Source organism: Drosophila innubila (assembly GCF_004354385.1).
Source record: "Drosophila innubila isolate TH190305 chromosome 3R unlocalized genomic scaffold, UK_Dinn_1.0 2_E_3R, whole genome shotgun sequence".
Lineage (NCBI taxonomy): Eukaryota > Metazoa > Arthropoda > Insecta > Diptera > Drosophilidae > Drosophila > Drosophila innubila.
Genome location: NW_022995380.1, coordinates 9412548 through 9426420, shown reverse-complemented (window position 1 = coordinate 9426420; position 13873 = coordinate 9412548). Strand labels below are relative to the sequence as shown.

At 36.4% G+C, this 13873-nt stretch overlaps 1 protein-coding gene across 1 annotated transcript; it reads left to right on the top strand.

Annotated features, from left to right (window-relative positions):
• Positions 1 to 944: 944 nt before the first annotated feature.
• LOC117790299 (neuromedin-U receptor 1-like) lies at positions 945 to 4484 on the top strand. Its single transcript, XM_034629707.1, is given in 10 exon segments — positions 945 to 964; positions 966 to 1024; positions 1083 to 1248; positions 1303 to 1376; positions 1379 to 1434; positions 2280 to 2322; positions 2325 to 2477; positions 2545 to 2759; positions 3246 to 3356; positions 3434 to 4484. Coding segments are annotated over 10 exon segments (1668 nt in total). The 5' UTR covers positions 945 to 959; the 3' UTR covers positions 4220 to 4484.
• The last annotated feature ends 9389 nt before the right edge of the window (positions 4485 to 13873 follow it).

The following is a 13873-nucleotide window of genomic DNA, read 5'->3' as shown; positions in this document are numbered from 1 at the left end:
TTCAACAACATTCTTGAAACGTGCATATTTTGTATAAATATTTATAACAACACAACACAATAATTTATATATATATAATATTATAATAATGTCATCTAAAGCTGTTATCGCTTTTTTACGACGATGCTCGTCTTGAATGAATAATTTTGTGTATATACTTATCTGAATATTAGGCACAATTATAAGCCCAAGGGTTCAGCAGCATCTCTTTTGACCTTGAGCCAAGCAAACAAACATACACCATAAAACCAAAGCTTATCCTGTCATGTCGATGTTTCTGATATTACGAATATTTCAATTAATTTCCACTTAGTAATGCAAATTAATTTCACAAGAATCTGTCAGGACATGCAACCTGACAGAATCTGCAGGTGGGCCCAACCACTAACAAGTGCCTGCCACTGAATCCTTAAATTGGCTAATGTTGATTTCTGGGCGGCAGGTTTAACAAACACGAGAGACAGAGACAGAGAGAGAAAGAGAGAGAGCTAGCTCCTCTAACGAAATATTGATGTGCAAAGTTTGTTTTAGAAATTCAGTCTTGTAAATTTGTCCTTTTTAATATTTTCATAGCTGTCTGTCCACTTGGACTTTCAAATGATATTTTAAACTGCGAGGATACACTTACACACACACACACGCACTCACACACACAGACACATGTCAGACGAGATGTGGGCAACAAATATGTCTGCGGGGCCACGCCCTTTGTCAGATCTGCAGATGCTTCACAGTGAGAAATTCTTTTTGAATATAACCCAAGTGTTGAACATATCAGCTGACAATTTGACCAGCCTTTGCAAGGATTGAAGGCGCAGGATCATCTGGAGCAGTCACAACCCACAATGGCCACCAGCATGGGCCTCTTGGCCACTCTGAGTGTGGGTTATGCCCTAATCTTTATTGCCGGCATTCTGGGGAATCTAATTACCTGCATTGTGATCTCACGCAACAATTTCATGCACGGCCACAAACTTCTATCTATTCAATTTGGCCATATCGGATCTGATACTTCTATGCTCGGGTATGTTTTGCCAACTAGAACATGCTTTGACCTTTATCTAAACATCGAACACTTACAGGCATGCCACAGGATCTGTATAATCTGTGGCAGCCCAACAACTATCCCTTCTCGGACAGCATTTGTATATTGGAGAGTGTGCTCTCCGAGACGGCAGCCAATGCCACCGTCCTCACCATCACCTCCTTCACCGTGGAGCGTTATATTGCCATCTGTCATCCGTTCAGGTAAGTGAGTCTTCTGGCCTTGCCATTGATTTGATTGATGTCGGTTCCCAATAGGCAACACACTATGTCGAAGCTGTCGCGTGCCATAAAATTCATCTTTGCCATTTGGATTGCCGCCCTCCTCTTGGCCTGCCACAGGCCATTCAATTCTCGGTCGTGACACAAGACGCTAGTTCATCGTGTACGGTAAATGTTGTTAGCCACTTGCCTTTGCCCTTATAGAAAATTCCATAAGGTTGCAAAACTTTTTGACGAGATTTATTATAGTTGAGGTATGCTAAAGTCGGTTAAACAGAAGTTATTCAGAAGTCAATTGGTTTAAAAGAATAAATAATGAAATTAGGTATAGTATACGTATAATATAAACAAAGGAATATTTAATTTCTAGCATTTATGCGAAAAAATATTTAATTTTGAAAATATCTTTAATTCATATTTTTATGTTTAACGTATTTTGTCATACTTTTATCAAAATTAGAAGAAAACTTTATAAGAAAACTATTTTGTTTTTAACATATATATTCATTTTACTCACAAGATCCAAGTAACATTTATCACCACATATTCAGATACATTTTGGTGTTATTAGCACATCTTTATCATATATCTCTCATAGGAATAATTAGCTGAAATCTCAGGATTATATCAACTTATTTTTGTTTTAAGCATATCTTCATTAAAATAGGATATTTACAGCTATTTAACACCTTTTTAAGACAGACCATTAGATTATAAGACTGTTACAGGAATGATTCTTTGAATAATGATGTTTTTTTGTAAGTTAATTTTAATTTTCAGCTATTTATTTTATTAAAGTTTTATTAATATTGAAGGCTTTTTGCTTTTGAAGATATCCTGATCACCAAATTGAACTTAAATGATCTTTTAGACCACTAAAATACATTCGATTACATTCATCATAATATCTACAACAAGATTCCGTAAGGGTATTAAATATTCGTCCTACCGATGTTCGAACATTTTTCTTGTTATTATTTATTTATATAAATTTTTTTATAAATTTTTGGCAGATGAATAATGACTTTTTTGCACATGTGTTCGCTGTTTCGGGCTTTTGTTTTTTGGCGGACCGATGACTGCCATCTGTGTACTCTACGTGCTGATTGGAATAAAACTGAAGCGGAGTCGATTGCTGCAGGCGTTGCCAAGGCGATCCTTCGATGTGAACCGTGGCATCAGCGCCCAAACGCGTGTTATACGGATGTTGGGTGAGTTACAGGGGGCGTGACTATGGGCGGCAAGTAGTTGACAAGTTATCAATTTGGACATGTGCAGTGGCTGTGGCTGTTGCCTTCTTCATTTGCTGGGCGCCCTTTCATGCCCAGCGCTTGATGGCGGTTTATGGGTCAACCTCTGGCATCGAGTCACAGTGGTTCAACGATGTCTTCAACATATTGAACTATACATCCGGCGTGCTCTACTTTCTCTCCACGTGCATCAATCCCCTGTTATATAACATTATGAGCCATAAGTTTCGCGAGGCCTTCAAGGTAAGTGTCGTGTGATTGATTGCTGTAATATGATTGATTGAATGTACACTGAAAAAAAGAAGAACTTCTAAAATCGAGAACATTCATCTTAAATATTTTGATCTGAAAATATGAACATCTTAAGACTATATTACAAATACTAACAATATTAATCTAAAAATCAATGTTCTTAATACAAGAATAAAAATCTTAAATTGTTAAATCCCACTCATGTAACAAATTAAAATAATTTTATAAAATAACCAAGACAAAATAAAACAATTTAAGATTTTTATATTTTATTTTAATTTTAAGAACATTTATTATTAAAATACGAACTTGGTTCTATTTAAATTGTTCTCAACACCAAGATGTGTTTTCTTAATCCAAGATTTTTATTTTCTTGACGCATTTTTTTGAACCAAAATTGTTAGTTTTGAGACCAAAATCTTGATTTTAGAAGATGTTTCTTATCGGTGTATGTATGTTTGTATGTTTGACCTGCAGGTCACATTGGCGCGACAGTTCCGTCTGTCGGGGAAGCATCAGGGTCAGGGATTACCGCACACCTACAGCGCCCTGCGACGCAATCAGACGGGTTCAATGCGCCTGCATACGGTGAATACTCGCAATTATATTCAATGTTCAAACACATACATAGTGATACGGGGCTCATATTCTAATCTTCTCTGCAGGACAGCGTACGTACGACCACCACGTTGACCACCTTAAATGGCAGCAGCATCAATGGAGCAGCAGGTGGCAACACAGTTGGCGGTGGGGCACGCGGCTCTCAGCGCTTGCAACATGGCAGCTCGCATGCCACATTGCTGAGTACACAGAGTCGCAGTCGACAAGATTTGTTTGCAACACGTGCCACCGGAGTTGAGGCAGCCATAGTGGCAGCCACAGCTGTGGCACATCCGTACTCGCATCCACATCCGCTTCCTCAGCCACATCGAACACTGCAAACACAAATATCGCAATTATCGTCAGTGGGAGATGCCCACTCACTGTTGGAGGCGGAATTGCAGTGGCCAGAGGAACAACACGAACTCCCCACTCGCCATAAATGCCAACATCCTGCGAGTCTGTCTCAGCCAGCAATGGGAGCCATTGATGAGCTGAGCTGTCAGTCAAGTGATGGCTTTGATGCTGCTGGCCTCTCTGGTCTCTCCCGATCACGTCTCAAGTTGACGCGCATCACGAGGCAGTCAGAGCCACAGACAAGTGGAGCACTTGCCGGCGAGGAAGGGGCAGCCACTGTGGCAGCAACGGCGAGGGGCGCCACAGGCAGTGGGAAAGTGCGTAAGGCAAAGACCAAAACGCTCAAGACATCGACTACGCTGAAAGGTCTAAGAGCCAAATTGAATTGGCGTAGCCGGCACAAAGACGATGCCAATGGAGCCATAGACCGTGGTGTTAATGTTGGCCAAAAGCCGCCATCAAGTGCGTTATCTACAGAACGTGCCCTTTATTGAAAGCACTTCAAGTTGGTCAATTCCAGAGTTCGGAATCTAGGGAAATGGGGTGGGGGGACAGGTACATAACTGTGATAAGAGCAGCAGAAGCATCTCGGCTGGTTCCAGCGCAAGCAAAAATAACAATTCCAAGTTGTGGTCAATTAATATAGCCGCTTCTATTCCTAGCATATATTTAGTCATAAATTTTCCTGCATGTACTCTTAATGTTATTACTGAGCTGCTAGAATATATATCTTGAATAAAGCAGACTTATTTCACTTGATTTCCATTTCTTCATCATTTTTTTTCTCTCTCTTTGGTACTGATTCAATAAAGTCCCGAGGCTAATGAATTCCATGTAAGTTTTAAGTACACCACGCGCACTGCCTCTAAACCATAATCCCCAGCAATTAAGATGTCTATCGGATGCATAAATTCCCATTTGGTCTAGACGTTGGCAACTCTCTGTCGAGTGGCTTAAAAGCCGGCTGCTAAAACTGCGAATAGTCTAACTGTAAAATGCGCATCAGTCATTTGCAAATGCGAATGTATTTGTGGGGGAGTGTATGTGTGTGAGTGTGTGTGTGAGTGTATATCTCTGCCCTTGACTAATTACAGCATGTAATTAAAGAAACACTTGCAATTGTCGACTTTGATATACCCTTACCCTGCATTGAACCATTGGCTTGAATAGAAATCTTAACAGTAACTCAGACACTTAAAGTAAAACTTTAGGTAACAGTTACAGTCACAGATTTGGAATATTTTCTGAAAACACAAGTATATCGAATCTTTCATATTTATTCGAATTATTTTTAGAGTCGAGACAATTTTTGATCCAGGAATAACGTAAATAAATCACTCACAATATCTTTCAATGTAATATTTATTTTTTATATTCATTTTTAATATTTATTCAGCATTGTGATCCGAAGTTAAAAATGCAGCTAGAAAGAATAACTATCATTTTGTGATGCCTTTTTGAAGCCTTAATATTCATTTATTTAAATTCAATTTTAGCAATGTAATTTATCATTGTTATATTTTATAAAATAAATTAATTAATTTTATGTGTATTTCATGTCTTTTTCACTTAAAATTTTATACAAACTCTAAAAAAACATTTGTTAAATAAATGGTTAGAAATAGTAAGGATTTTGACATTAGATCATGACAAAATAGACATACCCATGTGTGAAATGTGTTGCAACTATTTAAAATGCCAGCTGAGCACTTTTTGGCGCATTTAGTCTTAATTGTGCCCAGCGAAAAATTAATTAAGGGACAGAGTCAAATTTGTGGTTAAGGAAAAGCACACGGTCGTGTATGTTGGCCAATAATAAATGGTTTTGAATTCATAAAGATCGCAGCAGCATGTGTGAAAAAGTTGTCAGCATACATACAAAATGTTGCACTAATAGAAGGTGTAACTCTGACCACATTTGGGTAAATTAATGGGCATTTCTTAATGCACATTTAACAGATGGCAAAGCATATGGCCAAACATATAATGAGAGTTAAATTTTAGAAAAAGCTGATTTATAGTTATTCACTCGACTGAGTGAATAGAATCTGTTTTACATTTTTTTTATTATGCTAATGGTTTATGACCGGCGACAGAAAGAAATCCCTGAATGTCTGGACAAAAACATTTCATCAAATTTGCAGAGTTTTACTTATTATTATCGTTGGTCACATCAAAGCGAAAGAAAGGCTATGAAATAGTTCGGATGAACTTCATCAGTTTTATGCGCTGCCAAAAAGTCAGAGAAAAAAGAAAAATGAAGAACAAGCCAATATATTGCAGACATGAACGAACGTTATTTTGGCAACCACACAATAAATTTTTCTGTCCTTTTTGCCATTTACGAATTTACTATCACTTTACCCTCCATTCAACTTGTCTCGATGGGCAGACAACGGGAATTGTATCATTCAATTTACGGGCAAATAAAACCGACAGTTCTTTCTCATTTTTTTTTTAGTTCTTATATTTTTATTTTAAATTCACTAATACGTCTTTGTGTGCGTGTGGGTGGCCGTCATAACGCATAAATTGAATACAACAAACATTGGAGGCATCGTCCGGTTGCAACCACGAGTAGAGTGTCAGACTGGGCCAAGCAATAAACTCCCGATACCATTTATATGTATGAGTCCAGTTTGCATTGCAAATGTACTCTGGGCCTTATCAATTAGGAGGCGTAACGTTGTGGGCGTTATGGCCCAACGGCAATTAAGCCATAAAATATTGTTGCCTACTTTTCGCGGCACGGCGCAACGCAATGTGGCATCGCGTGGCACGGCAAGCGATAAACGTGAAAATTAAAATTATTTATTGGTTACTAAACTGGCTCACACTTTGTGCTGGCTTACATCGTGCTCAATTAATTAACACACTGAAATTAGAGCATCGTTTGGCGCTGTAATTTGGCATTATATAAGCAGCTTGTAGACAAACATTTGCATAGCAAATAACAAACAGCACATGGTCCACGTCTGAGTCGGAGTCGGAGTCGAAGTAGGAATCTGAATCTGAGTCTTGCATAAATGCGAAATTGAGATGCCAAACATGTTGGCCACGCACTGCGTTTCAACTGGTATTCGAAGTAGACAAAACTCCCTTCCATCCCTCCATTCGATTCCCTTGTAGTCATAAACTACGAAACACAATTCCTGATAGCGAAGTTTGAGTCTGAATTCCATTCAGCTAGCACGTAGGAATCATTGTTGTTGTGGGGATTTATGTTTAAGCCAAGCATACGCATCAAATCTTTAGCATTTGACTCTGGCCATAATGCCCTGTCTTGACTTGATGCCTGGCTGACGATCTTTATATTTGCTTTTGTCTAGTTTTCGACCCTGTACTTAGGAAATACAAAGGGTTTATTAGATCTGACCTAAGGCAGACATATGTAAGCGCTAGAGATACTGTATATTTCTACGTGCCTCATATCCCAAGCAGATTTAAAAAGATTTAGTAACACAAATAACAAGAGGCAGTTTTAAAACCACACTGAAAAAATATCATTCTGAAATTTAAGTTGAAAATTCTTAATTTTAGCATGTATTTTTAAAGTATTTAGTCAGAAAATTATTGTGTAATTAAGACACTTTTTGGATAAAATGGCAACATCTTAACATTAAGAAAGTCAAATAAGCCAAAAATATCTGACCTAACTAAAAAAATCTTACAAAACCGCGAAAATAAAAATGTTGCTCAGAAAAATCAAGCTTAAGTCAATTATTTTGTTCTTGGCTTAAGAAAATTCGAAATTAGCCTACTTCTGCCTCAGCATTGTATTGATTCTATCCTGTAATCGTGTACATTTTATGTGTATCAACTTAGTTTTGTTATACATAATAGGAATCATGCTCCTTAGAAGATAATAAACTCCAGATTTATTTAAAAATGCTAAAGAGAGAAGGAGATAACTCAAGCTTGTCAAGTGTTTGTCGTGTGTATTTGTAATTTTATTACAGATTTAGTACAAGGTCTTTTACAGTCGGGCTGTCTCGACTGTAGCCTATCCTACTGGTTTTGTAAGAGGCAGGGTACAACAGTTGTTTCATTGTGGTATTTTGCACATTGTTAGTGGCCCCTGGGAGAGTGTGTTGTAGTCGTAAAATAGAATTTGTTAGCCAACGACAACGACAACAACATGGCACGAGGCACACATACCATCAGATTGCCTAAATGCCAAATAAACTGCAATTCAATCACACACTCTTGCTGCCGCCTAGAGAAAAGGAGAAGAAAAATAACTAGAAAAAATTCTTTGAAAAAGACGTTGCCACAAATTGCTGATAGTCCCTTAGGTAATATTTATATAAAGTTGCTATGCAAATACGCTTGTATGTGTACATGGGAGTCACGTTGACAATAGTAAAGTGAATTTTTCCTGTGTCAATGTCAGTGTTGGCTTCCAAGAAAATCCATTTGACCCATTGCAAATTGTTGAATCCTTGTAAATAACAATTTAATGCAATGCCTCAATATCAATGTCTTCTTCATAGTGTACATTATATTCTCTTTTACAAAAATTCCAGATCTTATTGATATGTGTGTATGTGCAGAACATTTGACTTTTCGTTAAATTTAAACAGAAATTTAAATGGCTCAAAGCATTTCGGCCTAATACAGGTCTTACATAAGTTGTCTTTAACATGAACAAATTGAATTCATTAAAATCGAATGAAAAAAGCAAAACATTTTGGGAAGCTACCCAAAAGCACAGTTCGATCGATTAACTACACGTGTTATTGTTTATTTTATTTAGATATTATTAATTTATTCAACAAATTTATTGTCGCGCGACAAGCTGGTTTCATTTGAACCAAAACGACTTTTCGATTGATCCACATAAACAGATTGCTGTCTCAAGCTTAAAATGAGTAGTCTGACAGATTTATTTAAAGAATGTGTTTTTGTGGCTAATACCTAAGACGCGAACACTAAATACTCTTACAGATTTTCTGGTAACCTCTGTAAGATTTCTCAAATATCGTCTTAATTTATTGTTATATACTAGTTGTATACTTATTATTTACTAGTTATATACTTATACTAGACCTTAAGTTTTACCTATAAGTAATATTATTTATGAGTAATATTATTATTAAAGAATGAGCCAGTTTCAAGGCTTACATAATTCATAAAAAATATTCAATGCCCTTAGCAAGAGTATAAAATCAGAAGCTGTTGTGAATTAGCTAACTTTAAAGCAATTGAGCTGAAATTTATGAGAAAAGTAGGTTGTCTTGGTAGTTGGGTTATTATTGAGCCTGACAACGACAAGGACACTTTGGTAGACGTCAGAACTTCCAGATAAAAGAGCAACAAATACTTAACTTGGTTGTCCTGGGAAATTGACACAATTTCAAGGCAATTGTTTTCCATCTATAACGAGCAGATTTCACTTAATCCATAATCCTTTCTGGGAGAAAAGAATTTTTAAATGTAAAACGACAGAAACTGATGTTCAAACTAATTGGAAAGTATGTAAAATGAAAAACTGCGCCTCGAACGGAATGATTTCTGGTGAAAAGATAAAAGAAGCAAAGCTACTTAAAAATTAAACAGAAGAGAAATGCAATTATATTTGTGGCATTTAAACGGAAACGTTGTATTTATAGCGACTCATAAAAAATCGCATAGCACAAAGAAATGAAATGAAAGAAATGATTGAATTAAATTGCGACATAACAACCCTAATTAATTGTAAACAAGCCATGAAAAAACGCAATAGCAATCGCAATTCCAAAGGCAAATGTCAGAATTCAAAAGGAACATGGCTGCCTTCACATGAATTGGGAGGGACCAGACCCTCAATATCAATCTCAACCTCAGCTGATTCAGCTGTTTGTGCCACATTTTCATATGTGCCTCGTGTTTATGTCGAGTTGAAGCGGCTGCAACGCAACGTTAACTGCGTGTGAATAAAGAATGACGGCGTCGGCGACATTTGCCATTTGTATGCCAAACAATAATATTGTGATTGAATTTTCCGAGCAGCAGACAGCGGCATAAGTACGTGTACGGGGATTGTCACATCCCCAGCCGAGCCATACAACAAAGTGGCATTTTATTTATGTCAACACGGAAAACAAGTTGTTAAGTCAAAAGAGGCGTCATAATGATTGAGCACTACACTTTGAGGGCACTTTTAATCATCTATTCAAAATGTAAACAAATTTAAATATACTTCTATTAATTGTGTCATTAACCCTATCGTCAGATATTTATCCAAACAGATGCTTTGATCGTTTGCTTAAGAATCCGTAAAGAATTGCGGTCTGGAAATGGATTTAATACTTCTTAGCGTGTCTGTTTGTAAACACATTTTGCACAGATGCACCAAAATAATTCGATAAATAGCGGCTCTTTTTATACATGCGAGTATATGCTATATAGTACTTTTCCCTATAACGGCGCCGGCAATTCCATTCTTTCTACTTAAAATATATTTTTATTGTCATATTTATTTGCATGTTTTGAGTTGTTTTTGAGTAATGGAAGCGCCGGGTGAATGCTGACAACAAGCAATGCCAAATACCTCATTCGTCAATAAAATTATGATTCATTGTGACGTGTTTGTTGCAGCTTCACATTGCCGCAGATCAAAGTATGGCTATAAGCGCATTTTTTAAACATCTTAATTTGCAAATAAATAAGTAAGCGAGTAAACTGAATAATTTTGGTACTGCTAAAAAGTAAAAAAATACCCTTTGATAATAAGTCAGGCATAATGCACATTAAAAGACATTTTGCTCAGACTTTAAAAATTTTCTTAAAATTTTTAATTTGTCCAACAAAGTTATCTTAAAAGTCAATAGTAAGTTGGTATTTAATTAACAAAAAGAGTATCTCCAAGTCGAATACACTTATTGACATTAAATATTTAAGTAAGATTTATGCGACAGCCACGCAGTCAACGCATTATGTGTGCGTCTCGATTTATTAATAGCCATAGGCAAGTAGAGAGAAGGAGAGCGAGCTAAAAGGGGGAGAGAGAGGGGGAAGAGCCGCACTGATTTGTCAGTTCATTAAAAATGAAGCTGTGTAAATGTTAATGAATTTTATGAGCATGATACAGCAACCACAGCTGTCAGATGGCTTGGACATTTGGACAGCCCAACTCGACCAGAAGATGTCATCCGTGTGGTTCTTTAATTTATGTCCGTTATTTATGTGGGCGCGTGCAGCCGTAATCCTGTCGTGGGAAATGGAAAGCGGTGAATTGCATCGCTAATATTGCACTTTGAATTTAAATTAGAATGCGGTAGAGAAATCGAATACGAATAGTTTCTGCATCTTCGAGTTCGCGAACAATTTGTACAGAAGTAAATTTCAATAAATGCCAGCAATGTCCAATGTAGCAAACGCAATCGAAACTTTGCCAATAAAGGAGGCTTATCAGGAAAACGGCAGATGCAAATGCAAATGGAAATGGAAACTGAAAATGAGAACGGAGTTATCCGCACAAGATAAACGCACGGAGCATTACATAAACAAACGACAAAAGCAAGCAAACGAATCGGAAACCAAACTCAGCTCCAAATGCGAAATGCGTTAATGGAAATTGCTTACGCTTGACAGTCAAAAAATTTAACTCATTGCCATTACTTACTACATGCAAAATTAAGTATACGCAGTGTGCAAACAGTCGAAATCGTTTCGATTTTCGCTGCGTTTGCTGCAACGAATAATACGAAATGAAGCAAAATTAGAGAGATCACTTGCACTTTATGTAGTTTATTTTAACGCTTATATATCCGAACTTTGAATACCCTTGCCTGAAATGCAGATGTCCGCTAACAGTTAAAGAGTTTTTGTCCATTTGCCACATTTGGCATTTGTTGACCTTATATTTTTATTTTTCTATATTTATGACCCTGTTTGCTGAACGACAAACAAGCGGCTATAAATCAATTGTCATATTCTGTCTAAGCTAATTCTCTCCCTCCTTCCTCAGGCTGCAAAGAATAACAAGTCCAGACAGTTGGAACTTTAGATAAATATAAAGTCAAAACTTAGGCATTTAATTAAAAGGATAAAAACGCATTTTAAGGCGAATTCATTGAGCCTTCTTTTTCGGCTTTGGGTTCAATCACATCACGCATACGCCGCATATGCAAGAACACATGACTGCATATATGGATTCGAGAATTCTAATGTGAGTTGTGGGTTGTCTGGGTGGCATTTAATTACAGACAGTCGCGTCGTTAAAGACTTTTTATAGTACTTCTTTGGCAAGATTTTTATTGCTCACAACATCAGCAGCAGTTTTATGCCATTTTATGCATTTTTACATATAGAAAAATAACAACAACTGCCAACAGACAGGCAGATAACAGCTTCTCCTGTGCTCAGTCACCCAAATCATCAATCTACATACAAAATAAACAGTAAAACTAAGCATCAGCAGTTGAGTGTCCATCTAACAAATAATGTTCAATAAATATGTAGACCGTGTGTGTACTCAAAGGATAAAATTTAATTTGTATATAATGAAGCAGAAAAATATTATTATGTTTATATTTGATATTATTTAACAAATTTGAGATTATTGACAAAAATATCGCCTGGTAGATACCTTATGCTCGTGCTAACAATTTAGAATTTTTAAAATTTTAAATTATTATAAATTTTAAATGAAGCAAGTCATGTAAGTATTATATTTTTATTTTCGATATTTAGGGTCAGAGACCTCAATCTACCCATTACACGATTTTGCTCAACTTTAATCATATTTTCAGAAATTATTAATATCTACAGGGTATAGGTCGAATCAAATGTTATGAAATTCGAGTTTTCGTTTCTGATTTTTGTTTTATGAATTTAACATCTATGACTTCTATCGATTTGTTTGTTCTAGATTAATTTTATGTGCTTGTTCTTTAAAATCTTAAATATTTTAACATTCAGAGACGCGTATTAAATATTCAAAAAATAGCTTCAAAGTGAATAATACACTTCCATAGCAAACAAATAAAATACACACATGCATATACACTTATATATACATACATATACAATACTTTATTCGTTATGTTTGTTTATAAATTGGTGTGTACATATACAAACCAATCAATATGATAGAAATGATTTGATATGCGAAAACTTTCTCAATATTCTTGCGAATAACAAAGATATTAAGTGAATGTCTCCATTGTGATTCAAAATTGTTTTTAAGCCATGGCTTTAATGCTGCAAAAATTATTCGATGATTGCACGCTTGCATTTGCCACAGAAAGTTCTTTAAGTGCCGCACGGATGAGCTTAAATGCCACCAATTAGGCTACAGGCACAGCAGATGTCTTTTTTACTGTGTCTGTATCTCTGTCCGCAACTGACAATTTAATTTTTACGACGCGCTTAATGTGTCTTTAATTACAAGAAAGCAGCCATCAGGCTCTATTCGCTTGATTGAATATTTACACTGAATTAAGATTAATGGACAGGGCTCTATGGCCTATGGCAGACTTTGCTATTATTAACACAGCATAAATAAGGACAGCTGAAGCCTTCGCTTCCGCCTGCTGTGTTATCGATGGCGAATTGGCCAGGCCAATGAGAAGCCCCAGAGCCAATTTAATTCTGGCACTTGCTCTGCCCAGCAACAGCCGATTGATGTTCTAATAAAATAAAATATTAATCAATTGACGAGTGGCAAGCGGCAATTTGATAGTTTATGGCTTATGCCAATAGTTAACGAACGAATGTAATGCCAATTCAGTTAGCGGTTAATGAAGTAATTCCATTAGTTCGCAAAATTGGTTTATATACATTTCACATTCCAATAGATTACATTACATTTCACTACATTATCACCAACAGGTTTAAGGTCATAAAAATGTCACTGCAGTCAATTAAATCAAGGTTCAATGTTGTTGCCTGTGATACACCCACAACAAACTCACACACATAGTCAGCTTCACACACTTGTATACAATTAGGAACCCAGCATGAGCACCACTTCAGATGGACGATAACTTAAAATCAAAAGTCAACGACCGGTCAAGACAACGGGGCGTATGAGCAATACTAACTGCCGCAGAAGCTAGTTAAATAGCCAGCAAACGAGTTACATGACAATCCTTGGCTTTTCTTTATACATCCTACAAAATTATTATTTATTGCTATATATGTAAACAAAGGCAGACAAGATA